The sequence below is a fragment of the Salvelinus fontinalis genome, chromosome 24, assembly GCF_029448725.1.
Source record: "Salvelinus fontinalis isolate EN_2023a chromosome 24, ASM2944872v1, whole genome shotgun sequence".
Taxonomy (NCBI): domain Eukaryota; kingdom Metazoa; phylum Chordata; class Actinopteri; order Salmoniformes; family Salmonidae; genus Salvelinus; species Salvelinus fontinalis.
In genome coordinates this window covers 21,102,281-21,129,937 of record NC_074688.1, presented here as the reverse complement: position 1 = coordinate 21,129,937, position 27,657 = coordinate 21,102,281, and the positions used below count along the sequence as shown (strand labels likewise).

Below are 27,657 nucleotides of genomic sequence, written 5' to 3'. Positions count from 1 at the left end.
GTTGCCTTGTGGATTTATTTGAGAGAGTCATGGAGATTGATGCCAGGCAAACACCCCACATATTCATCTTTGTGGATGAGGCTGGTTTCAACTTGGCCAAAACACGGCAGCGAGGAAGGAATGTGATTGGGAAAAGAGCAACAGTGGATGACCCGGGCCAGAGGGGTGCCAACATCACAATGTGTGCAGCAATATCCTCTGATGGATTGCTGTTACACAAACCGCTAATTGGGCCATACAACACCGAGCGTCTCATTTCATTCCTGATGACCTCTATGGAAGGGTTGTGCCAGGTGAGGAAAGGGTTGCATTGAGTCGAAAACGGACAACATTTGCAATTGTATGGGACAATGTTGCATTTCACCACTCCCGTGCCGTCACAGAGTGGTTTGCAGCCCATCGCAGGATGGTGTCACTTTTAATCCCACCTTACTCTCCATTCCTCAACCCCATAGAGGAATTATTTTCCTCATTGAGGTGGAAGATTTATGACCACCATCCACATGATTAAATGTCCCTCCTGGACGCAATGAATGCTGGATGCCTGGACAAATCTGCAGAAGATTGCCAGGGATGGAAAGGCATGCCAAGATATATATTTTTTATTTTTTTTACCTTTATTTAACTAGGCAAGTCAGTTAAGAACAAATTCTTGTTTTCAATGACGGCCTAGGAACAGTGGGTTAACTGCCTATTCAGGGGCAGAACGACAGATTTGTACCTTGTCAGCTCGGGGATTTGAACTTTCAACCTTTCGGTTACTAGTCCAATGCTCTAACCACTAGGCTACCCATGCCAAAATATTCTTTCCTAGGTTAATTGCCCAAGATGACATAAGATGTGATGTGGATGAGAACCTGTGGCCAAATGCAGAAGATAGGGTTGACTAGCATCGCTACTGTATCTGTATCGGTTGATGGTGTATATACAAATTCTTGTATTTTGGAATCTCTCAATGCCAAAAAATGACATAAAACATATTGAAGCATATTACATCATGTCTGATTCATTCCAGTAACATATACTGCACTGAATTCTAAACAGTAGAGAGGTGTCATTCTTGTTTTGTAAAGACATTTTACAAAAGAAAACATTGTGTAATGCTACCTGTTGTTAGTGTTTTTTAGGTCATTATTTTATGAGTGACAAAGTGTGCTTGTTGGGTGACAAACTTTGCTAGTGTTATGGAATAATTTGTTGATTTGAGACATGAATGAAGTGTTTTGGTAGCTTTGGATGTGAAATTAACTGCTGTGCCAAGCTGAAAGTTGATTCGGAGAACCGTGTGAAGAGTTTTGAAAAAGTGACCTAAGTATTGAGAACTGGGTCATAGCGCTTGTAAAAAACTAACAAAAAGAGTAAGAAGAGGATGAAACTTACGTTGTACCAGCTCTGGCTCTTCTGTAGACAGCGAGGAGCGACGCAGAGTGGAGAGAACAAAGACAAGTGTAAGTCAATGAGACAAGAACACAACAACACTTGGCCACAGGGCTCAATGTCATAAACACATAGAGGCCAGGGGATGATAAAAACAGACAGTGGGTATTTATAGAAGGTGTAAATGTCAACCTCTGGGTGGGCACATCCTACCATAAACACAGGCCTCCGCTGATATCCAACAGACTTATATCCCTTTGAGCTTGTCACATATTTTAGCTGGCCTTTTCATTGATTTCTGGGCTTCACAAATGTAAATTTACATGGCTATTTGCTAAGCAGATGGTGGATTGGGGTTGGGTGTGGTACAATATGTTCATCTTTGTTTCTAAGTGTTTATTTATTAATGATTTAGAGTTGCTTGTGTACTGCTGTGTGCTGTATATTTTCTAACAGCAGAGGGCAGTATACACACTGTTATTGGAAGCACCATAACAAGAGTGTTTATTCCAACCATAACTCACCTGCTTCTGTTTTATGGGGCTATAAAGAGAGTGTAATATGTCTCAGCATTGTGATAAGAGAGGGATGCATGCTAGGGACCATCCAGTGGGTGGAGAAAGGTCAGGATAATCAACCATGATTTTAGTGGTTAAAACATATGTGACAGCTTCCTCTTGATGCCTTTTAAACATAAATAATAATACACTTAACCAGGCAATAACAAAAAATGTGGTTTGTAATTTCAGCGAAAACATACAAGAGGCATACTGGTGCGAGACTACTATTGTAAATCAATCCTTTGGAGATGTGAATGTAGATAATGTTTAAATATTTCAGCTATCAGATAAGCTTGTTGCATTTCCTGTCTGAGAGTTGTGAGGCCCCAGTCATGTCCCTGGACTCTGGGCTCTGACGTGGACAGGGATAATCTCCTCTGAAGGTGACAGAGGCATGAGAGAGAAGATTTAAGCTTTAAGGTATCTGCAAAGTGTGTGAGTGAGTGTGTGTGCATTCCATTGTGCAAGTGTTTGGAGTTTGTGTAATTGCATGTTTGTAAGTGCATCTTTATAGCCTACACGTGTGTAACTTGCATGAGTGTCTAAATCAAATGTTTGCCTCCCCCACAAAGCACATTTGTGTCTGGGTAAGTGTGTCAGCAGCACTAAGAAGCAGGTTAACACCCACTGATTAAGTGGACCGCGTAACAGAGAGAGCTTGTGTACGTAGTAGTGTCTTTCCCTGGATTCCCCTGAGGATCAGAAAGGCCTGGAACGACTAACTACTTTGCACATCCCAACCAACCATCCGGACCAAACCAGAACTGACCAGCACTAGCTGTAACCCAGACAAACCTATCAGGTATAACCCCCATATCTTCAAACAACACTAGAACAACAATCTAGTTCTGAGGAACAGAACTGAGCAGGCCTGATCCACCCAGTACAACAGGCCTAAAGAAAAACCTGAACTAAACATTCCTGTGGCCAAGCAGACCCCCACAGAACTGACTCAGTTATTCAGATTTAAAAAGATGAATGTCCTCAGGTGATGAACCATGGTTATTATTATTATTTATTCATTATTATTATTTATTCATTATTATTATTATTATTTGTTCAACTTTTAGAGCGCTTTTCATTACAATCTCAAAGTGCTTTAACTTCTTGCAACTATAGGGGGTGCTGTTTCAAATTAGCATAATTGTCTCTACAGATTAAACTGCCTAGTACTCAATTCTTGCTCGTACAATATGCATATTATTGTTATTATTGGATAGAAAACACTCTCTAGTTTCTATAGCCGTTTTAATTATGTCTCTGAGTGAAACAGAACTCATTCTACAGCACTTTTCCTCCCAGTGTGTGAGATTTAGACATCTTGGCCTCTGGTTCCAGATCAGTTTTTAAAGTCTCTGTTAATCCTATGAGATACAAACACTGCCCACGCCTTCCTCTAGATGTCAGTAAGTGGTGACAATTTGAATGGAGTCGATTGCGCAATCATTGGCTCTATAAATGACAAAATACCGGAAGTAGCCTTCCTTTGGACACTGCGCTCAACGCGAGAAGGATATCTGACTGGCCTTTTTCCAAGCATTGGTTTAGCCAGTACTATAGCGTCGGTCATCTTTTTACTTGTTATAGGTGTTAGAAACATCATAATGTAGTTAATTTAAACCGTTTTATAGCAATTTATATCAGTTTAGTGCGATTTTGAGGCATTGCTTTGTAATAGACTTTGAAGCTCCGGGCACGTTTCGGGGTCCCGGTCGTACGTTAGTGGGCATTTCGACGGACAAGTGGACATCTTTCGACCAAAAGAAGATTAGACCCAAGAAAGGATTCATTGTCCAAGATTCTGATGGGAGAACAGCTCATGGTAAGAACAATTTATGATGATAAATCGTGTTTCTGTCGATAAATGTTAAACGTTTATGCCGCCATCTTGTTTGCTATAGCTTCACTTGGCGCAACCTGTATTGAAAAGTAAGGATAATTTAAAAAATGTAATTCCGCGATTGTATTAAGAATTAAATTGTCTATCAATCGCTGTCCACCCTGTATTTTTTAGTCAAGTATATGATTAGCTATTGATTAAACTAGATCACTCAAAGATGGCGACCGACATTTCCAAGCTTGTTTTGCTACTATTTTCATTGTATAACCACGTTTTTTTATGGCTAAATATGCACATTTTCGAACAAACTGTATATGTATGTTGTAATATGATGTTACAGGAGTGTCATCTGAAGAATTCTGAGAAGGTTAGTGAAAAAATGTATATATTTTGGCGATGATACGATATCGCTCTCTTTGGCTAGAATCAGTGCTCGGGTAACGTTTGCGTATGTGGTATGCTAATATAACGATTTATTGTGTTTTCGCCGTAAAACACTAAGAAAATCTGAAATGTTGTCTGAATTCACAAGATCTGTGTCTGTCCATTGCTATGTGCTGTGTATTTTTAAGAAATGTTTTATGATGAGTAAATTGGTAATACACGTTGCTGTCTGTAGTAATTCTAGGAGCTTTGGTGAGATTTGTGATGCTGGCTGCAATGGCAAACTATGATTTATACCTGAAATATGCACATTTTTCTAACAAAACCTATCCTATACCATAAATATGTTATCAGACTGTCATCTGATGAGGTTTTTTCTTGGTTAGTGGCTATCAATATCTTAGTTTAGCCGAATTGGTGATAGCTACTGGTGTTGAGAGAAAATGGTGGACAAAGAAAAATTGTGATTTTTGCTAACGTGTTTAGCTAATAGATTTACATATTGTGTCTTCCCTGTAAAACATTTTAAAAATCTGAAATGGTGGCTTTATTCACAAGATCTGTATCTTTCATTAGGTGTCTTGGACTTGTGATTTAATGATATTTAGATGCTACTATTTAATTGTGACGCTATGCTAGCGATGCTAATCAGTGTGTGGGGGGGGGGGGGGTGCTCCCGGATCCGGGGTAGAGGCTCGTTAGAGGTTACGCAACAACAATATTATATACTATTTGAAATGTTTACATTTGAGTCACTTAGCAGACGCTCTTATCCAGAGAGATTTACAGTAGTGAGTGCATACATTTTCATACTTTTTTGTACTGGTCCCCCATGGGAATCAAGCCCATAACCAACTGATACATTCCACAATCCCACAACTACTAAAACCCACAACAATGCTCTACCAACTGAGATGTTATATCAACATTTTGATTTATAACATTGTACAAAAGGAGTGACTTTCCTCAGAAACAATCATGACTTGACTTCAGTACGTCTTAATGGTGAGACTCTTGGCAAGGCCAGAGCACAGCAGTGTTTGTAATGGTGGTCCAAATAACAGGTCTTCAACAGAGAGAACACTTTAAGGAGGGAGGAGAGAGAGGAGAGAAAGAAGTTCTGGTCTTAGAGAGGAGGCAGAGATAGCTAGGGGCGATGACTGACATCACACATTTACAGAGGAGGGGAAGAGGAGGTCACTGGTCAAATCGGACTAGGAGTTAAAGGGAAAATTAAAGCAAAAGGAAATGCTTACTTTAATCAGGTTAAGTCTGTCATACTGAAAGGAAATGAATGAGAAAATTAAGAGTTAACCAACATGAAGGAAAGAGTTGAACAACAAGAGAGGGGAAAAGGCTTTGGTTTTTATTTGCAAGTGTACTAACAAGTACTAGGCCACCGCACTAAACGATCCAAGACACACTATTGTACTATCTAACTCTAATTTCCTGATGTGTCCATGTCTCAGTGTTTTGGTCTGAGATGGGTCTTCATGCTGAGTCTCTATGTACTCTCGCTTTAGTGCTGCTCACTGTTTACGGTTCCATACACAGCCTCATTGATTGGTGACAGTGGGAGACTGAACAAAGTCGTCAGCGGTCAGTCAGTTAGTTAGTGTGGGACCACCGGCCCAGGTCCTCTACAGAGAGGAGCCCCTCTCTCTCCCCGCCTGCCTGTGTGTTATCTGGATTGCATTAGATTAGGGTGACAGAGCTCACGTTGCCTGGGCGACTGCACAAAGTGCCAGGGTCATGTGACTCCTGCTGACCACAGGCCAGGGGCTCATGTGGGGCCAGAGAGGGCTGGCACTCGGCCACACCACAGGCCTGAGGGGTGATGTCATCGACTGGGTGTGCTGTGAAATGAGCCGGACACCGCCTGAACACCAACTCAACTGACTGAATGTAACTTGGCTCCCATTAACATCATCCTGTCTGCCTGTCTCATAGTTCGTGACAAAGCTGAATGCAGCCAATTGGAGAGAATGTGCTGACGTGCCTCAAGGGGTCCATGCATGAAAATGCTCTAACTAACCCATGACACACGGACTCTGCTGCTGTCTTGCCTGAGGAGACTGGGCTTGTGGTGCGAGGCAGAGAAAAGGAGCTTCTGATGTAGAAAGCTCTAGTCTCAGGATTGATCAGAAATTAATGTCACACAGGAGTGGTGGAAAGGGATGCAGAAGGAATTTTACAGTGCCCCCCTCCCCCCCTCTGAAACGGCAGGGAGGAGTCCGGCAGGGAGGAAGATGAGAGGAAGGGCAGCAGGGAAGTAGAGGGGGGTAGAGGAAAAGGTCATAGCAACATGGATGCCATCTGGAGTGTGTTCAGATGGAAGATGTGGGTGGAGGGGGGAGGCACACGACAGCTCACAAGACACGGAGGTGAGGTGGGGGTGGGGTGGGGGTGTAAAGAACAGAAAAGAGTAATGCTTACTTTGGAAAGTCGCTTGTGAGACTAGCATGCATCAGGAGAAGAACAAAGAAATCAGAAACCAAAAAATTGCAAGATACAACAGCTGAAAGAACCAAAAAAAAGAGTTGAAAACAGTCAGTTTCAGATCACAGACATTTCATATGGCGGCAGTGAAAGTTAGAGAAAGCAAGCACTCTTTGTCAAGAAGAAAAAAGGATGAGAGAAGAGGAGAACACAATGACAACAAAAGCAACAGGTGTCTGACACCACAAGGACTGGGGAGCACTGTGAGCAGTGAGTAAAGGGGAAAACAGATGAGAAGTGAGAGAGCCGTGACCGCCAACTACCACGCTCCTTATCACTTCACAACAACAAGATATTCAGAGGAAATTACTAAATATATCACCCAATATTATCATGTTCATGTCTTGCTTGAGATGTAAGCCTAGTTACCCACAGTCAAAGCTCCTGTCCTTCCCTCTGCTACCTTACTCTTCAGTTCAGATGCTGATGAACGAGAAGCGAGACTACAGCCTCTTGACCTGCCTACTACCCTGTGTCAGAACGAGCCCTGCAGAGTTGAGATAGCTACAGTTAATGACTGAGTGCTGCGATGGAGAGGGCTGACTGAGCGCCCTGCCTGTGATTATTACAATGCCGCTCTGACAGGACCAGGGGATGGAGGGAGGGAGGGAGGGAGGGAGGGATGGAGGGAGGGAGGGATGGAGGGAGGGAGGGAGGTGATAGGGGAAGAATAGGGTGGATGTGTGTTATAAGCGTCTTTGCTGATGATAATTGGTCCTTATCTAGAATTGATGTGCTGAGGGTCTCGTTACCCGTCTCGTGATTGGCCATTTGTACCAGAGTACCAGAGTGACAGTTGGATCTGACCTATAGTTTGATGATGGGAGTTGGACATTACCTTATCAGAGACAAAGCACTGTGTATCAGGAGTACATTGTACATCTGTAAATTGGAGCTACTTGAGGATGGCATGTTTGATTTAGTATGGTGTGCCGATGTCGAGGTATGATGGGGTAAAACCAATTTGAAATGGCAAATAAAAGCTGATAAAACCATGTCATTTCACAAGATATGACGATATCTCACTCCTTCTTGTTGGCTATTTCTTATAGAACATGTTTTATGGAATGCAAGAAGACAAACAGACTTTACTGGCAACATTTGGAGGTTATCAAGACATTATGTCACGGGTAAAAATGAATCCCCCTGTATCACCTCCTCAGATAAATTGTTGATTTCAGATTGTCCTGGAAGAGGTGATCAGGGATGATAGAAATATCTTTCTGAACTGAAGTGATAAGCCAGACTGACATGATTTATTTGTGAGTTATGAATGCACTGTGTTGAACAAGTCATTTTGAAAACTGTTGAAGGTACTATTTGAGACTATGATCCTGACCTGTACTGTAGGTCGATTGTTGGAAAGAGGACTTTGATCCTGCACTGTGCTGTACTGTGATTGGTGGAATAGGACTATGATCATGTACTGTTCTGTAGTGTGATTGGTGGAATATGACTATGATCCTGTATTGTGCTGTAGTGTGATTGGCGGAGGAGGTCTATGATCATGTACTGTACTGTACTGTGATTGGTGGAGGTGGACTATGATCCTGTACTGTAGAGTGATTGGTGGAGGAGGACTATGATCCTGTACTGTGCTGTAGTGTGATAGGTGGAGGAGGACAATGATTATGTACTGTGCTGCACTGTACTGTGATTGGTGGAAAGAGGAGAGCCCTGAGACAGAGATGGTCCCCCTGCGCAATGAGGCTCACCTTGGAGTTCTTGCCTCCGCTGCGGGCGGACTGCAGAGAGTAGGTTCGCTGTACCACTTGTTCGGGGGTGGAGGGGGACTTGTCAGAGTGGTCAGAGTGGCCCTTCTCCACCATGTTCTCACCAGGCTCAAGGCTCTGGGGCGTGGGCGAGCGCGAGCGTTTAGGATGCAAGACGGGCGAGCAAGCGGGCGTGCTCCTGTTGGAGTTACTGGCAGTGCTGGAGGTGAGAAAGAGAGAGGGAGAGAGATTATTAATTCTACTTCTTAATTACAGCTGTGCTTTGACAAAGTGGGTGGGGTTATATCTTGCCTGGTTGGCCCTGTCCGGGGGTATCGTCAGATGGGGCCACAGTGTCCCCCGACCCACCCCTGTCTCAGTCTCCAGTATCTATGCTGCAATAGTCTATGTGCCGGGTGGCTAGGGTCAGTCTGTTATATCTGGTGTAATTTTCCTGTCTTATCTGGTGTCCTGTGTGAATTTAAGTATGCTAGTCGTGCTGCTTCTCCAGATTCAACTGTTCTGCCTGCGGCTAGGGAACCCTGACCTGTTCACCGGTCGTGCTATCTTGTCCTGGACCAGCTGTCTCTCTCTCTCTCTACCGCACCTGCTGTCTCAACCTCTGAATGCTCAGCTATGAAAAGCCAACTGACATTTACTCCTGAGGTACTGACCTGTTGCTTTCTCTACAACCACTGTGATTATTATTTGACTCTGCTAGTCAGCTATGAACGTTTGAACATCTTGAAGAACAATCTGGCCTTAAATGGCCATGTACTCTTATAATCTCCACCCGGCACAGCCAAGAGAGGACTGACCACCCCTCAGAGCCTGGTTCCTCTCTAGGTTACTTCCTAGGTTCCTGCCTTTCAAGGGAGTTTTTCCTAGCCACCGTGCTTTTACATCTGCATTGCTTGCTCTATGAGGTTTTATGCTGGGTTTCTGTATAGCACTTTGTGACATCTGCTGATGTAGAAAGGGCTTTATAAATACATTTGATTAATTGATTGATCATGAAACTACATATTCTGCACTGTTTGTGAATGTAGGGCCGGAGCAAAACCCATGACAAAAAAATAACAGACATTACATTAATAACATTGAGGAACTAATTGTAGAATCTTCAGTTCATTTAAATATCTTATTTAAATGTAAGCCATGTAAATTATGCGAATGTGGTACCGTCCCACAGGCAATGCTAGGCCTACTAGAGTAACATGCAAAGACTGAGGCCCATGCTTCCATTCATCCCCAGAGTGAGTAATCACGTTACATCAGGGCAAATAGTCTTGAAAGCCACCCACTAACACAGTTAATAACAACAGCAGCTAGCCCACATAACCCAGAGACCAATAACAACAACAGCAGCAGCTAGCACCAGAGAAAATAGCATGGTCAAAAACAGATCACATACTCTACGTCAGTCATGAAGATTAGTGAAAACCATGCATCAGATAATGGATATCATATCCTACTGCTGCTTATTGAGATGTATGAACAACAAACTGCATCTTTAAAGAGCCAGGAGAAACCTTCCCCCGGGGTGTACGTGTAAATACACACTGAAAAAGTATAATGCGAAAATATATAATTATATTTAATCCTCCTGACATTGACATTTAGCTTTTCTGCAATCCCATTTTCATGCTTTTCTAACTAATCTGGACAGATGAGAACAAGGCCATGAGCAGAGCCTAAGAGTAACAGGGACAGTTAAGCAGCATGGTTATTACAATGTTGATATTAAGTTGAGTTATGGTGCAATAGTCAATTTGAACACAAGCTGAAAAGATTATAATGCACTGCTTTGGTCAACGGTAGTGCACTACATAAGGAACTGGGTGCCATTTCCGATGCATCCACAGAATCGCAGGGAGGCTCTGTCTGCAGCCAGGATGGGCACTACTCACAATGAAGACGGAGGTATCAAAAGGCCTAGCTGTCATTGATCTGTGTGGCTGGGCGCCGGACAGCCCCGGTTACTTGACGTGGCGTTATGCAAGCCCATTAAGTCATGGCCAGCCAATGGTGTATGTACCTCAAAGAAAAGAAGTGAAGCAATTATACCATTCTAATGTTTCAAATAAGCCCTGCATGCAGCTTAGACTAAATCATAGTGAGTAGTACTGGTGGCCACTGTCTGCCTGTCTGCATGGATACATACCAGGTGCACTGTGCTCTGCAGTACCCAGAGCTGATCTCTCATCTAACTAATGGGATGGATGGATCATCAGCTCTGATAGAGTACATTGTGGTTACAAACAAATGATGCGGTGTTATGTGATAAGCAAAAGTGTGTTTGTGTAGAGTACATACTGTATGTACTGCAGGTTTTTGGAGAACTGACTGTATGCACACGTACCTATTACATAATACTTCAACATACAAGCATAGACAATGATGATTCAGCATATGTTTGAGCATTTGTGAGTACAGGCCTATGTACCTGTATACAATGTGTATGTTCTGGTATATGTCAATATATGCATGTAAAACTGCACAAGATGTATATGAGTGTATATGAAATGTCTCACAAGCTGCCCTCATAATATGTAGTGTTGTGGTATCAGTGAATAATGCAGTGAGCTGGTACAAAGCAGAGGACACTGCTATTTCTCCTGCATGTTAATCAGTGTCTGAACCCAGAGTCTGTCTGAGATACACACACATTATGCAGGCACACACCACACACACACACACACACTGCAGCAGCACACACATAAACAGAAGTATGCACGTACGCACTCACAGGACGCAGATGTACCTGGACGGACATTGACGCAGACACTGACACACATGCACACAAGCACACACAGAACAGTTCTCATATGCCAGTGGGCTGTGTGAGCTGCATCATTTTTCATGTCACATCCTGGGTCAGTTACTAATGGTCTCACTCACTTGGCTTTCATCAGATCCACAGAACCAGACAGAGTTAAGATCTGAGCTGAGCACACAGGACACACCGTACTAGAACTACCCAGTCAGATATCTGCCAGTCATCATCATCACCTTTGCCTATGGGTTTATAACCCCATTATGGCCAGTCCACTCCATAAGTGTAATGGCTCTGACTGACCACAAGGTCATAATGATCACAGGCCCTGACACCTGCTGTCAGCTCTGTTCTCTGTCTTCTGATTGGATAGAACCCTATGTACCCGTCTTTGAAAATATTCATTATGAACCTAAGCCGACTAATATTGCCCACCTAGAGAGCCTGAACGCATTGAAGGTGTTTTAGATGATTCTTTTTTGAACAGTGCAGCCAGTTATCATGAGCGTTCAGAGTTGGATCACACGTCAATCAACATGATAAAGGCAGGCCATAACAGCCCATAAATCCTCAGCATATAAATGGAGGTTTGATCAGCTCATTCCCAGTAGTGTGTGTCTTTGCTCATTAGACAAGACCAGGTACACATGCTGCTAACATGTATGGTCAGACAAGAGAGTCATAGCCTTAGCCAAATCAAATCAAATGTTATTTGTCACATGCTTTGTGAACAACAGGTGTAGACCAACATTGAAACGTATAATTACGAGCCCTTCCCAACGATGCAGAAAATAAAAAATACACATACTACAATAGGTTACTTTATGAACCAAACGTAACGTGTGTGACAGGCCATTACACATTACTGTCAAGTTAATTGTCTCTCGTTTGTTCAGCACGAGACAAGAGGACAATTGCATGGGCGGTAAAAATGGCATCCTACTGTAGAACAATAGAGACAGCTGTTTCTGGATGTTGGTCTATACCTGAAGCTGACCCAGAACAATAACACAAAACATTCAAGTAGATGCACCATTTGTATACAATGCCAAACATTTATGACACACTTGTAACGGCTGTCTAATGCCTCCTCCTCGGATGAGGAGGAGGAGTAAGGGTCGGACCAAAACGCAGCGTTGAATGAAGACATAATGAATTTATTTACAGACAGGCGAAGACGGTAAAACTCTTAAACAAACTACAAAACAACAAACGACGTAGACAGACCTGAACTTGAGAACTTACATATACACGAAGAACGCACGAACAGGTACAGACTACACAAACGAACGAAAACACGAAACAGTCCCGTGTGGTGCATACAGACACAGACACAGGAACAATCACCCACAAACAAACAGTGAGAACAGCCTACCTTAATATGGTTCTCAATCAGAGGAAACGTCAAACACCTGCCTCTAATTGAGAACCATATCAGGCAACACATTTAACCCAACATAGAAACACATAACATAGAATGCCCACCCCAACTCACGCCCTGACCAACTAAACACATACAAAAACAAGGAAAACAGGTCAGGAACGTGACAACACTTTCCAATACAACAACACGACATACTGGGTGAAGGAGTGTAATGGGTTGAAATGAATGAGCATAGAATCCCTTTACTACCATGGAAACCCTTTGCTCCATACACCACACCCTCCACTCCATGAAATGCCTTGTGTGGACATGTGGTGGATGTGGTTATAGTGACTCGTAAGAGAAAAATATGTGGTTCTTATGACTAGTGAGAGACGATGCATGTTGAATTGTGGATAAAACTTCTAAAAGCCTTTACGGCTCCTCACTCACACAATGAAGCACAACAAAGCACCTTCTATATGAATATTGCTATAGCAACTGGGACTAGAGAGAATGTCTTTAAATATTCATAATATGCTTCTATATATAATCTACTGGGCAGAGACAGGCCTTCTGTTGAGCTTGGCCTTTTAACTGGAAATAAGGGATTTGGAGCGGGAGGGAGAAAAAACACTATCATAGCTGACTTTGATTGAGGACTGGGTAGAACTGGGTAACCTGCACCTTTTCCCCTGCTACATTAGTATAATACTCAACGTGCCATCTAATGACATCATTTGCATACTGTTTTGAAGCCTGGCCTCAGAACCATACAAAACATGCAACACCTTATTTCTGAACACCTCCAAGAAGTATAATATCTACTAATGTTCTAGTTACTTAGACAGAAACAAAAGTTGGGAGGTTGGTCGGGGAGAATGGATGAGCGTATACTGCAACGGTCTAGTAATCCAAAGGTTCAAGTCGCGTCAGCGACAATTGTAAAGTTTTAACTTTTCCTTCCAGTAACCCTAATTCTAAACTTAACCCAAGTCACCTAACCTGCTACATAAATTATTCTAACTTTTGTCATCTGTTCTCCTTAACACCGAAATAAATTCTCACCATAATTCTCCTCTGTTGTTATGAAGCAACAACTAACTTGGTCTCAGAGAAAGACATATAATACTATGCTTTCTCCGCAATGTATGATACGTTCATTCAAGCAACTCGCATGCTATTGTACAAACGGGTAAGACATATGATACCATTCGTACTCTCATTCCTAAGGTATTGTACAACCGCAATTCCATTCATAATGTAACCTAATGTAAAGTAATACATCATACTAAATACCGGGTACAGATTTACGTACCAAATCCTACAAATTGCCCTGAGACTAGATTGTGTGTGGAGATACAGTAGGTCCCTAAGGCAGGGAAGCAGCTGGGCTCATCTGCATTACAGCACCAGAAACAATCACAGTCCTGATTGTATTGTATGTAAGATAAGGATGATAAGAACATGGACTGCACATACTGCAGCAGAACGACAAAACAATGCACTTGGACTGCACATGGAACACAGATAGACCAAATATGGACCACACAAGCAAATGACGGTCAAAGAAAGAACACTGAGCAATAAGATGCAGGTTGAAAAGCATTATAATGAGATTGGTACTCTACACATGCCCAGTGAGAAAAGCAAATCCGTCTGCTGGTGAAACTTTGTTGCTGTCTTTTTGTAAAGTGCTCTAAATCTCTGGGCTCAGGCTATCCAAACGGGGAGGGCAACGCTTCGCTTCACAATGCCCAGAGTTCCGGGCTGTTCCGAGGGGCCTTGTTCTCACTGCCGCTTTTGCTGACCATGGAAAATACCCATCTGGCAATGGACCTTGTGCTTCACTGTGCTCCAAAGGGCAGGGGTGGACCGAGCTCAACGGCAACACACACACACACGCACAAGCACACACGCACACGCACACACGCACACACACACACACACACACACACACACAGTGCAAATGGCCTCTCAAATGTCATACAAACAATTCACAGAGGTAAAATCCATATACTCCCACACACTCAAATCATGCATGAACATAGCTTCAAACAGTACAAACATCACATAAACACACCCACAAACATCACATAAACACACCCACAAACATCACATAAGCACACCCACACAATAAACACATTACCCCACTCCCAACACATTACCCCACTCCCAACACATCACCACCTACCCACCTACCCACACACACACCCACACCCACACACACACACACACACACACACACACACACACACACACACACACACACACACACACACAAACACACACACACACACACACACACACACAGACGTTACATCCCCTGGGGCCACAGAACTACAAGCCCACCATATCAAGGCCGATTGACTGTCCCATCTCCTCACCAGTCAATCATAGGCACAACAGCATCCTTTACATTGTTCACAAACATCCAGCCTCCGTTGGTTGCTGTGACGCACTCAAAAACCTCCATATCCTCATATAGAGAAAGGAGCAGCAAGGAGCTGTTCATCCAGCGGCTCATCTGAGCTCTCCTTCTACTCCTCTCTCCCGGGAGAGAACAGAACAGAATAGAGAGAGAGCCCTGGGAGATTTCCTTCAGCAGGCTTAGGGCTCTGATCTCCTCCAGCCAGCGTGATCTCTTAATAACGAGCTAAATTATGTCCCCGTGACAACACTTGCCAAACGGGACAAGAGGATCGCTGGGCTGTTGACTGACACTCCCCTTTCACCCCCACCCCCATCTGCATCTTCAGCACTGGAATGCAGCAGAAGTGTGTCTGTCTTTCTGCATGCAGACAGGCAGGCTGCTCTCTCCCTCCCTACTAACCTGGTAGCCATGTAGACCAAGCTCCGATGCGATCAGCCCCTTTTCAAGCCAAGGCTTCATTCAACCAGCGGGAGCCGCAGACGGGGGAAAGGAGGAGGGACAGGAGGATGAGGGGAAGGGGGGAGGATGGGTTCCGGAGCATGCCAGGAGGATGAGAGGAAGCGCAGAGCGTTCCCTTTGGAGAGTGTACTGAGGCTAGTGCACAGCCTATTTCTATCTCTCAGTTTCTATCTATCTGAGTCTGCCCCCTCCCTCCCTCCCAGACTCCCCTCTCTCCTGTTCCCCTTGCGTTTTTCAGCTCTTCCGTTCACCTGACTGGTGAGTCCGCTATGTCTGTATCCAAGTAAGGGTGTTCTCAATTCTCGCAATCACTAGTTTGATCCAATATTCACAGGCACACACAGAGTAAAAGTGTGAGGGAGAGAGGGACAGAGAGTCTGAGGGAGGGAGAGGGAGGGGGAGAGGGAGAGGGAGAGAGGGACAGAGAGTCTGAGGAAGGGAGAGGGAGAGAGGGATAGAGAGTCTGAGGGAGGGAGAGAGGGACAGAGAGTCTGAGGGAGGGAGAGAGGGACAGAGAGTCTGAGGGAGGGAGAGGGAGAGAGGGACAGAGAGTCTGAGGGAGGGAGAGAGGGACAGAGAGTCTGAGGGAGGGAGAGAGGGACAGAGAGTCTGAGGGAGGGAGAGAGGGACAGAGAGTCTGAGGGAGGGAGAGGGACAGAGAGTCTGAGGGAGGGAGAGGGAGAGAAGGACAGAGAGTCTGAGGGAGGGAGAGGGAGAGAAGGACAGAGAGTCTGAGGGAGGGAGAGAGGGACAGAGTCTGAGGGAGGGAGAGGGAGAGAAGGACAGAGAGTCTGAGGGAGGGAGAGGGAGAGAGGAACAGAGAGTCTGAGGGAGGGAGAGGGAGAGGGAGAGGGAGAGAGGGACAGAGAGTCTGAGGAAGGGAGAGGGAGAGAGGGATAGAGAGTCTGAGGGAGGGAGAGAGGGACAGAGAGTCTGAGGGAGGGAGAGGGAGAGAGAGTCTGAGGGAGGGAGAGAGGGACAGAGAGTCTGAGGGAGGGAGAGGGACAGAGAGTCTGAGGGAGGGAGAGGGAGAGAAGGACAGAGAGTCTGAGGGAGGGAGAGAGGGACAGAGTCTGAGGGAGGGAGAGGGAGAGAAGGACAGAGAGTCTGATGGAGGGAGAGGGAGAGAGGAACAGAGAGTCTGAGGGAGGGAGAGAGGGACAGAGTCTGAGGGAGGGAGAGGGAAAGGGAGAGGGAGAGGGAGAGGGAGAGGGAGAGAGGGACAGAGAGTCTGAGGGAGGGAGAGGGAGAGAGGGACAGAGAGTCTGAGGGAGGGAGAGGGAGAGAGGGACAGAGAGTCTGAGGGAGGGAGAGGGAGAGAGGGACAGAGAGTCTGAGGGAGGGAGAGGGAGAGAGGGACAGAGAGTCTGAGGGAGGGAGAGGGAGAGAGGGACAGAGAGTCTGAGGGAGGGAGAGGGAGAGAGGGACAGAGAGTCTGAGGGAGGGAGAGGGACAGAGAGTCTGAGGGAGGGAGAGAGAGTCTGAGGGAGGGAGAGGGAGAGAGGGACAGAGAGTCTGAGGGAGGGAGAGGGAGAGAGGGACAGAGAGTCTGAGGGAGGGAGAGGGAGAGAGGGACAGAGAGTCTGAGGGAAGGAGAGGAAGAGAGGGACAGAGAGTCTGAGGGAGGGAGAGGGAGAGAGGGACAGAGAGTCTGAGGGAGGGAGAGAGGGACAGAGAGTCTGAGGGAGGGAAAGGGAGAAAGGGACAGAGAATCTGAGGGAGGGAGAGGGAGAGGGAGAGGGAGGGGGACAGAGAGTCTGAGGAAGGGAGAGGGAGGGAGAGAGGGACAGAGAGTCTGAGGGAGGGAGAGAGGGACAGAGAGTGAGGGAGGGAGAGGGAGAGAGGGACAGAGGGTCTGAGGGAGGGAGAGAGGGACAGAGAGTCTGAGGGAGGGAGAGGGAGAGAGGGACAGAGAGTCTGAGGGAGGGAGAGGGAGAGGGAGAGGGAGAGAGGGACAGAGAGTCTGAGGGAGGGAGAGGGAGAGAGGGACAGAGAGTCTGAGGGAGGGAGAGAAGGACAGAGAGTCTGAGGGAGGGGGAGAGGGACAGAGAGTCTGAGGGAGGGAGAGGGACAGAGAGTCTGAGGGAGGGAGAGAGGGACAGAGAGTCTGAGGGAGGGAGAGAGGGACAGAGTCTGAGGGAGGGAGAGGGAGAGAAGGACAGAGAGTCTGATGGAGGGAGAGGGAGAGAGGAACAGAGAGTCTGAGGGAGGGAGAGAGGGACAGAGTCTGAGGGAGGGAGAGGGAAAGGGAGAGGGAGAGGGAGAGGGAGAGGGAGAGAGGGACAGAGAGTCTGAGGGAGGGAGAGGGAGAGAGGGACAGAGAGTCTGAGGGAGGGAGAGGGAGAGAGGGACAGAGAGTCTGAGGGAGGGAGAGGGAGAGAGGGACAGAGAGTCTGAGGGAGGGAGAGGGAGAGAGGGACAGAGAGTCTGAGGGAGGGAGAGGGAGAGAGGGACAGAGAGTCTGAGGGAGGGAGAGGGAGAGAGGGACAGAGAGTCTGAGGGAGGGAGAGGGACAGAGAGTCTGAGGGAGGGAGAGAGAGTCTGAGGGAGGGAGAGGGAGAGAGGGACAGAGAGTCTGAGGGAGGGAGAGGGAGAGAGGGACAGAGAGTCTGAGGGAGGGAGAGGGAGAGGGAGAGGGAGGGGGACAGAGAGTCTGAGGGAGGGAGAGAGGGACAGAGAGTCTGAGGGAGGGAAAGGGAGAAAGGGACAGAGAATCTGAGGGAGGGAGAGGGAGAGGGAGAGGGAGGGGGACAGAGAGTCTGAGGAAGGGAGAGGGAGGGAGAGAGGGACAGAGAGTCTGAGGGAGGGAGAGAGGGACAGAGAGTGAGGGAGGGAGAGGGAGAGAGGGACAGAGGGTCTGAGGGAGGGAGAGAGGGACAGAGAGTCTGAGGGAGGGAGAGGGAGAGAGGGACAGAGAGTCTGAGGGAGGGAGAGGGAGAGGGAGAGGGAGAGAGGGACAGAGAGTCTGAGGGAGGGAGAGGGAGAGAGGGACAGAGAGTCTGAGGGAGGGAGAGAAGGACAGAGAGTCTGAGGGAGGGGGAGAGGGACAGAGAGTCTGAGGGAGGGAGAGGGACAGAGAGTCTGAGGGAGGGAGAGAGGGACAGAGAGTCTGAGGGAGGGAGAGAGGGACAGAGTCTGAGGGAGGGAGAGGGAGAGAAGGACAGAGAGTCTGATGGAGGGAGAGGGAGAGAGGAACAGAGAGTCTGAGGGAGGGAGAGAGGGACAGAGTCTGAGGGAGGGAGAGGGAAAGGGAGAGGGAGAGGGAGAGGGAGAGGGAGAGAGGGACAGAGAGTCTGAGGGAGGGAGAGGGAGAGAGGGACAGAGAGTCTGAGGGAGGGAGAGGGAGAGAGGGACAGAGAGTCTGAGGGAGGGAGAGGGAGAGAGGGACAGAGAGTCTGAGGGAGGGAGAGGGAGAGAGGGACAGAGAGTCTGAGGGAGGGAGAGGGAGAGAGGGACAGAGAGTCTGAGGGAGGGAGAGGGAGAGAGGGACAGAGAGTCTGAGGGAGGGAGAGGGAGAGAGGGAGGGAGGGGGACAGAGAGTCTGAGGAAGGGAGAGGGAGGGAGAGAGGGACAGAGAGTCTGAGGGAGGGAGAGAGGGACAGAGAGTGAGGGAGGGAGAGGGAGAGAGGGACAGAGGGTCTGAGGGAGGGAGAGAGGGACAGAGAGTCTGAGGGAGGGAGAGGGAGAGAGGGACAGAGAGTCTGAGGGAGGGAGAGGGAGAGGGAGAGGGAGAGAGGGACAGAGAGTCTGAGGGAGGGAGAGGGAGAGAGGGACAGAGAGTCTGAGGGAGGGAGAGAAGGACAGAGAGTCTGAGGGAGGGGGAGAGGGACAGAGAGTCTGAGGGAGGGAGAGGGACAGAGAGTCTGAGGGAGGGAGAGAGGGACAGAGAGTCTGAGGGAGGGAGAGAGGGACAGAGTCTGAGGGAGGGAGAGGGAGAGAAGGACAGAGAGTCTGATGGAGGGAGAGGGAGAGAGGAACAGAGAGTCTGAGGGAGGGAGAGAGGGACAGAGTCTGAGGGAGGGAGAGGGAAAGGGAGAGGGAGAGGGAGAGGGAGAGGGAGAGAGGGACAGAGAGTCTGAGGGAGGGAGAGGGAGAGAGGGACAGAGAGTCTGAGGGAGGGAGAGGGAGAGAGGGACAGAGAGTCTGAGGGAGGGAGAGGGAGAGAGGGACAGAGAGTCTGAGGGAGGGAGAGGGAGAGAGGGACAGAGAGTCTGAGGGAGGGAGAGGGAGAGAGGGACAGAGAGTCTGAGGGAGGGAGAGGGAGAGAGGGACAGAGAGTCTGAGGGAGGGAGAGGGAGAGAGGGAGGGAGGGGGACAGAGAGTCTGAGGAAGGGAGAGGGAGGGAGAGAGGGACAGAGAGTCTGAGGGAGGGAGAGAGGGACAGAGAGTGAGGGAGGGAGAGGGAGAGAGGGACAGAGGGTCTGAGGGAGGGAGAGAGGGACAGAGAGTCTGAGGGAGGGAGAGGGAGAGAGGGACAGAGAGTCTGAGGGAGGGAGAGGGAGAGGGAGAGGGAGAGAGGGACAGAGAGTCTGAGGGAGGGAGAGGGAGAGAGGGACAGAGAGTCTGAGGGAGGGAGAGAAGGACAGAGAGTCTGAGGGAGGGGGAGAGGGACAGAGAGTCTGAGGGAGGGAGAGGGACAGAGAGTCTGAGGGAGGGAGAGAGGGACAGAGAGTCTGAGGGAGGGAGAGAGGGACAGAGTCTGAGGGAGGGAGAGGGAGAGAAGGACAGAGAGTCTGATGGAGGGAGAGGGAGAGAGGAACAGAGAGTCTGAGGGAGGGAGAGAGGGACAGAGTCTGAGGGAGGGAGAGGGAAAGGGAGAGGGAGAGGGAGAGGGAGAGAGGGACAGAGAGTCTGAGGGAGGGAGAGGGAGAGAGGGACAGAGAGTCTGAGGGAGGGAGAGAGAGAGAGGGACAGAGAGTCTGAGGGAGGGAGAGGGAGAGAGGGACAGAGAGTCTGAGGGAAGGAGAGGAAGAGAGGGACAGAGAGTCTGAGGGAGGGAGAGGGAGAGAGGGACAGAGAGTCTGAGGGAGGGAGAGAGGGACAGAGAGTCTGAGGGAGGGAAAGGGAGAAAGGGACAGAGAATCTGAGGGAGGGAGAGGGAGAGGGAGAGGGAGGGGGACAGAGAGTCCGAGGAAGGGAGAGGGAGGGAGAGAGGGACAGAGAGTCTGAGGGAGGGAGAGAGGGACAGAGAGTGAGGGAGGGAGAGGGAGAGAGGGACAGAGGGTCTGAGGGAGGGAGAGAGGGACAGAGAGTCTGAGGGAGGGAGAGGGAGAGAGGGACAGAGAGTCTGAGGGAGGGAGAGGGAGAGGGAGAGGGAGAGAGGGACAGAGAGTCTGAGGGAGGGAGAGGGAGAGAGGGACAGAGAGTCTGAGGGAGGGAGAGAAGGACAGAGAGTCTGAGGGAGGGGGAGAGGGACAGAGAGTCTGAGGGAGGGAGAGGGACAGAGAGTCTGAGGGAGGGAGAGAGGGACAGAGAGTCTGAGGGAGGGAGAGAGAGACAGAGAGTCTGAGGGAGGGAGAGGGAGAGAGGGACAGAGAGTCTGAGGGAGGGAGAGAAGGACAGAGAGTCTGAGGGAGGGAGAGGGACAGAGAGTCTGAGGGAGGGACAGAGAGTCTGAGGGAGGGAGAGGGAAAGAGGGACAGAGAGTCTGAGGGAGGGAGAGGGAGAGGGAGAGGGAGAGGGAGAGAGGGACAGAGAGTCTGAGGGAGGGAGAGGGAGAGAGGGACAGAGAGTCTGAGGGAGGGAGAGAAGGACAGAGAGTCTGAGGGAGGGAGAGGGACAGAGAGTCTGAGGGAGGGACAGAGAGTCTGAGGGAGGGAGAGGGAAAGAGGGACAGAGAGTCTGAGGGAGGGAGAGAGGGACAGAGAGTCTGAGGGAGGGAGAGGGACAGAAGGACAGAGAGTCCGAGGGAGAGAGAGTCTGAGGGAGGGAAAGGCTTTGCATTCTGCCACTGCTTGGTGCTCTGAGCCTGCTGGCCACTCAATTATTCATGCTGTTCATGAAGGGAGGGGCTGACATCACTGGCCTCTCCTGCATTATACAACCAATCCCCAGAAGGCCCATTACACCCCAGAGCACACTGATATAACATTTACAACAAACATACAACACAGTCCATATACCCACACCCACCCACAAACCAAGGTGTAAGAAAAGTAAGAACTAGGCCATTTCTAATTGTGAAATGTGTTTACCTCAATAGACAATACAAGCTTCTCATTCAATTCCCGTAAACATCTATTTACAAGGTGCTTAGTAATTTTCAGATTAACACTTTAATCTCACAACATACAGTGGACTCAATATTTCAGTTGCCATAGTTGCCTCCATCACCACCAATAGTTGGTGTAATAAAAAGAGGAAACAATTGAATACTTAGATAAACAATAGATATTACCCTGGCGTATGGACCATAAATCTAATGGTCCAATGCCGCCTACAGACCTGAAGCCATATGTCAAACTGCACTTCAAAGACGGTTCCATTTACACTTTGTCGTTAGTCATTCTGTTGCAGTGAAAAAAATGCTTGCTATAGTTATTTTCACTGACCTTTGCATTTGAAGTTACCTCTTAAAATACTGTCATCCTCATGACTCGCTAAGAAAATGTTGTTTTAAATTGGCAAAAAGGTAATTTCACTTCAGTAGACTACATAGGCCTACCTATCTTCACATAGGCTGTGTTTACAAAGGCAGCCCAATTTTTCCACTAGTTGGTATTTTGACCAATCACATTAGATCTTTTCACAGCAGATCTTTTTCAGAGGTGATTTGATTAGTGTAAAAAAAATCAGAATTGAGGTGCCTGTGTAAACATGGCCATAATGAACTTGAGTGGTTCCTCAAGATAGAGAGCATGTAAAAATACCACAGGCGAAGTTGTGATTTATATATATTTTTCTCCAAAGCCTATTAAGGAGGTGTATGCTGCCTGGATACAACATCCCACTAAGTCCATCAGGTCGAGCGGAAAACTTCCCCCACGGGTTCACCCAAAAATAACTTATCCAAGGTGGTGGAACTCTATGTCCAAAGTTGGGTCACTCACATAGCCTAAATGCTGATGTAAAGTGGATTAAACACCTAACCTTCTCATGCTCTTACATTTGAAAGCTGCATACACTAGAATCTCTTGAAGATATAAAAAAGACCCATTTGTCAACTTTGTACTAACATAGTACAGCATCAGACATACTACAATGATACGCCCCATATTTATACATGTCACACTTCTGATTTAGATTCAGTTTCATGTAAAGAAAATACCCCAACAAAAGCCTGAGGTCTGGTGCTGGAAAGTACTGACTCTGTGGGTGCTCTGGCTAGTGCTGTGGGACAAAGGGCCCAGGCTCGTACCCTGCCCACGGCCCAGTCTCTCCCTGCCTGGATAAGCCTGCCTAGGCTCACATCAAAACTGACCTACTTTGTTTTGCTCTCATTGTTGTGCACCCAGGGGAGACCTAGATGGCACAACTGACCAACGTTGAGAGAAACACTAAGACGTGGGTAGTGTATGGGGTCCATAGGAGTAGCTAGATGGCTAAATGGCCTGTTCTGCCCCAGGCCTGGTTTACTACTAGTCCACACAGGTTAGTATTGCGTTCTTTTAAGACGCTGTGCCAACAACCGCCCAATGTTGAAAGCCTCTGTTCTGTTCCGACTTTCTGGGCCAAAGGGCTGTTTACACCATCACCATGGCAACCCCGATGCAGCCTTTGCATAGCTGTGTTTGGCCATGCGGTTTCCAGGGTGACAAGCCATTTGTGTGTGTTGGTGCCACTCTTGAAGTGGGACACCAGAGAAAGACAGTGAGAGAGAGAGAAGGGGGTGGGGGGGATGGACCGCCTCACAATCAGATATTTAGCCTGTCAATGGGTGTTGGGACACATTAGGATAGCACTCACACACTGGGTTATCTACTGGCATGTTTTAAAGTGCACTTTGCTGGGGGACTGCAAGCTGTGTTGCACATGCTCCAAAGTGACAGCAGCATCCTCTGAGCATGGATCGATGTGCTTTCCTCTGTGGTTAGAACTGTGAAACTACTACTGTACACAGTGAAACTACCACTGTACATCCGTCCCTGCTGCCCTGCTTTGAGAGCCACTTGGGGACAGACAGATAGCGTGCTTGGGGCTGTGGGGGCCAGGGTCACTGAGGGGTGACAAGAGGGAGAGGAAACAGGCTGCAAACATGACAAAGCCCTCCACGGGACACATGGCATGGCACCAACGGCCGACGGGACAGTGCCATCTGGCGAGGACGTGGCAGAAGCAGGTCTCTGGGCATGGGAGTGGTGAGGAGGGTTGATTGTGACAGGCAGGACTGACTGACTGGGGGGGGGGGGGTATTTCTTTATTTGGGTCCCAATTTACTGATGTACCCCTAGAGGTCTGACCACTATAGGGAGCCACTGTGAACAAGTCAATGCTTCATGTACCTGTACACCCAGCTACTGTATTACAGTATGACTAGTCTGAGTGATTTTATCTAGAAAGAATCATACTAATACATCGAAATAACCTGATATGGAAAAAACACAATTAACTATTTGAAATTGTGGGGTAAATCTTTGAAAATTAGAATGAAAACATTGAAAAGAGAAACACAATGCCTCAATATAAGGGTAATTCAATTCACATTTCGTGCTTTACAAAAACATGCAGAGTGGGGTTGAAAACGGCGAAATGTGCCTTTATCAGCTGACCTATGACAAATCAAAACCTGACATATGCCTTTTATCTGGAGAGGGAATGGTTATATTCAAAACTGCTCCATAATCACCAGGAGCTCAAAAAAACACAAAAGGTTTCTCTCAAAAAACACAAAAGGTGTCTTTCACTCTCTCTCTCTCTGTTTGTTGTAAAAGGCAGATAGGCGGACACAGTAAACACAGAGGAAAAGCTCGGATCACGTACAGTGATATTATAAAGTCTTTTTTTTACTATGCTTCAAAAAAGCTTAATGGAAAACGGACAGACGATGTGCACTGGCCTGGCTGTTCCTAAATAACACGGCTCACTGTACGTTAATGACGAGGTGCAAGGCCCTGTGTGAATACAGGAGGACTGTTAACACTGTAGACTAAATGCTCTCAGCTTCTGTTTGCACTCAACTGCCCCGGCCTGACTCCATATTATATACATCATTACAACAGGCTTGTTCAACAACCATTCAGCCTATATAAAGAAGAGCCGCTGCCTTTGGCACAGTGTCCCCTGCTTTCTGATATATCTGTTTTCCTCCCTCAGGAATATTGGAAAGATTGGATACAAAGTTGTGAGAATATGATGCAGAAAATGGTTGTCAAACCATGCAGAGATGGCACATAGTTTTCACAGGATGTGTCTTAGCCAGAATCCACCTCCTCTTGAATGACAGCCGACCCAATAAAAAACCCAAGGCTGAGATACAGTCATCACCATCCCTTCTTAAACATAAATCAACAGATAAGGGCTGTACTATCCCATTGCCAATGCCAGCAATCAAACACACAAAGTACTTATACTGTGTTGAAGCAAAATATGGCCAGATAGTTATGATATGATTGTTGTTTTGCAGGTTTGTATTGATCATGATAGGATGATAGATGCATCTCTGAGCACTTAAGAACTTGTTTCAATTGACCATAATTGGATAAAAGGAAGCTAAGACACTAAAACATATCAACCTGTGTCAGATTATATTGCATTATGTTCCTAGTCTATGTCACATACATTCACAGCATCATGCATTATCCTTGTTATGTATTACATCAGTCATGTCCCATAAAAAAATTATCAAATAATCCACTCAAATAAATAGTGAAATACGATTACTAAGAATTACATCAAGGTGCTGGATATACTGGGAAAGCAGGTTTCTGGATCTAAAAAGGGCTTAGATGGTGGGTGTGGCAGGGGATGTTGCAATGGGAGCGGTTGACCATCGGTGCGGCTGACTTTTAGAGAACATTTTAGAGGCCCCCATATTGGTGGTGTCGAGAAATGTAAGGTAATCTTTGCCGATTTCCTGCAATTATACAAATTTCTCCATGGAGCTTAAAGACATTTTTGCAGTTTTAGAGCTAATTTCCTGTAAATTTAACACATTTTGCCAAGGATCTGAGAGCTAATTTCCTACATATTCTATGCATTGAGCCATGGCTCATGCTGTGTCATTTTGCTCAAAACAAACAATAAAATCAATACTGCTAAATTCATTGTTTTTGGAAAGTTCAATTCTCCCTGACTGTGTAGCTTTTATTTTGGTATCTTTTCTACATACTTTGTATCTGGTTTTAGTCATTTAAGTTTACACTGAAAATGTTATAATAATAAAAAATATATATATACAGAACCAGTCAAAAGTTTGGACACACCTACTCATTCAAGGGTTTTACACTTTTTTCATAGTGTTGAAGACATCAACACTATGAAATAACACATATGGAATCATGTAGCAACCAAAAAAGTGTTAAATAAATCAAAATATATTTTCTATTTGAGATTCCTCAAAGTAGCCACCCTTTGTCTTGATAACAGCTTTGTACACTCTTGGCATTCTCTCAACCAGCTTCATGAGGTAGTCATCTGGAATGCATTTCAGTCAACAGGTGTGCCTTGTTAAAAGTCAATTTGTGGAATTTCTTTCCTTCCTAATGTGTTTGAGCCAATCAGTTGTGTTGTGACAAGGTAGAGGTGGTATACAGAAGATAGCCCTATTTGGTAAAAGACCAATTCCATATTATGGCAAGAACAGCTCAAATAAGCAAAGAGAAACGACAGTCCATCATTACTTTAAGACATTACTTTAAGACATAAAGGTCAGTCAATGTGGAACATTTCAAGAAAATGAAAGTTTCTTCAAGTGCAGTCGCAAAAACCATCAAGTGCTATGATGAAACTGGCTCTCATGAGGACCGCCACAGGGAATATGCAGAGGATATGTTCATTAGTTACCAGCCTCAGAAATGGGCAATTAACTGCACTCCAGATTGCACAGATTTCAAGTAACAGACATATCTCAACATCAACTGTTTTGAGGAGACTGCGTGGATCAGGCCTTCTTGGTCGAATTGGTGCAAAGAAACCAGTACTAGAGGACACCAATAATAATGAGAGACTTACTTGGGCCAAGAAACATGAGTAATGGTCATTAGACCAGTGGAAATCTGTCCTTTGGTCTGATGAGTCCAAATCTGAGATTTTTGGTTCCAATCGCCATGTCTTTGTGAGACGCAGAGTAGGTGAACAGATGACCTCCGCATGTGTGGTCCCACTGTAAAGCATGGAGGAGGAGGTGTGATTGTGCTTTGCTGGTGACACTGTCTGTGATTTATTTAGAATTCAAGGCATACTTAACCAGCATGGCTATCACAGCATTCTGCAGCGATACACCATACCATCTGTTTGCACTTAGTGGGACTATCATTTGTTTTTCAAACAGGAAAATGACCCAAAACACACATCCAGGCTGTGTAAGGGCTATTTGACCAAGAAGGAGAGTGATGGAGTACTGAATCAAATGACCTGGACTCCAAAATCACCCGACCTCAACCCAATTGAAATGATTTGGAATGAGTTTGACTGCAGAGTGAAGGAAAATCAGCCAACAAGTGCTCAGCATACAGTGGGGCAAAAAGGTATTTAGTCAGCCACCAATTGTGCAAGTTACCCCACTTAAAAAGATGAGAGAGGCCTGTAATTTATCATAGGTGCACTTCAACTATGACAGACAAAATGAGAAAAAGAAATCCAGAAAATCACATTGTAGGATTTTTTATGAATTTATTTGCAAATTATGGTGGAAAATGAGTATTTGGTCACCTACAAACAAGCAAGATTTCTGGCTCTCACAGACCTGTAACTTCTTCTTTAAGAGGCTCCTCTGTCCTCCGCTCGTTACCTGTATTAATGGCACCTGTTTGAACTTGTTATCAGTATAAAAGACACCTGTCCACAACCTCAAACAGTCACACTCCAAACTCCACTATGGCCAAGACCAAAGAGCTGTCAAAGGACACCAGAAACAAAATTGTAGACCTGCACCAGGCTGGGAAGACTGAATCTGCAATAGGTAAGCAGCTTGGTTTGAAGAAATCAACTGTGGGAGCAATTATTAGGAAATGGAAGACATACAAGACCACTGATAATCTCCCTCAATCTGGGGCTCCACGCAAGATCTCACCCCGTGGGGTCAAAATGATCACAAGAACGGTGAGCAAAAATCCCAGAACCACACGGGGGGACCTAGTGAATGACCTGCAGAGAG

The 27,657-nt window shown here is 46.7% G+C and overlaps 1 protein-coding gene across 5 annotated transcripts in view; it reads right to left on the bottom strand.

Annotated features, from left to right (window-relative positions):
- LOC129822122 (protein Aster-B-like) overlaps positions 1–27,657 on the bottom strand; it is a 172,453-nt gene that overhangs the window by 21,702 nt on the left and 123,094 nt on the right. For 3 of the 5 annotated variants that reach the window (XM_055880087.1, XM_055880089.1, XM_055880085.1), the window contains exons 5-7: positions 8,376–8,592; positions 6,598–6,618; positions 1,381–1,401 (exon numbers count right to left, since the gene is read on the bottom strand). In XM_055880087.1, coding sequence (XP_055736062.1) covers positions 1,381–1,401; positions 6,598–6,618; positions 8,376–8,592 — 259 coding nt within the window. The remainder of the gene's footprint in view (positions 1–1,380; positions 1,402–6,597; positions 6,619–8,375; positions 8,593–27,657) is intronic. The other 2 variants (XM_055880086.1, XM_055880088.1) reach the window with 1 other exon arrangement.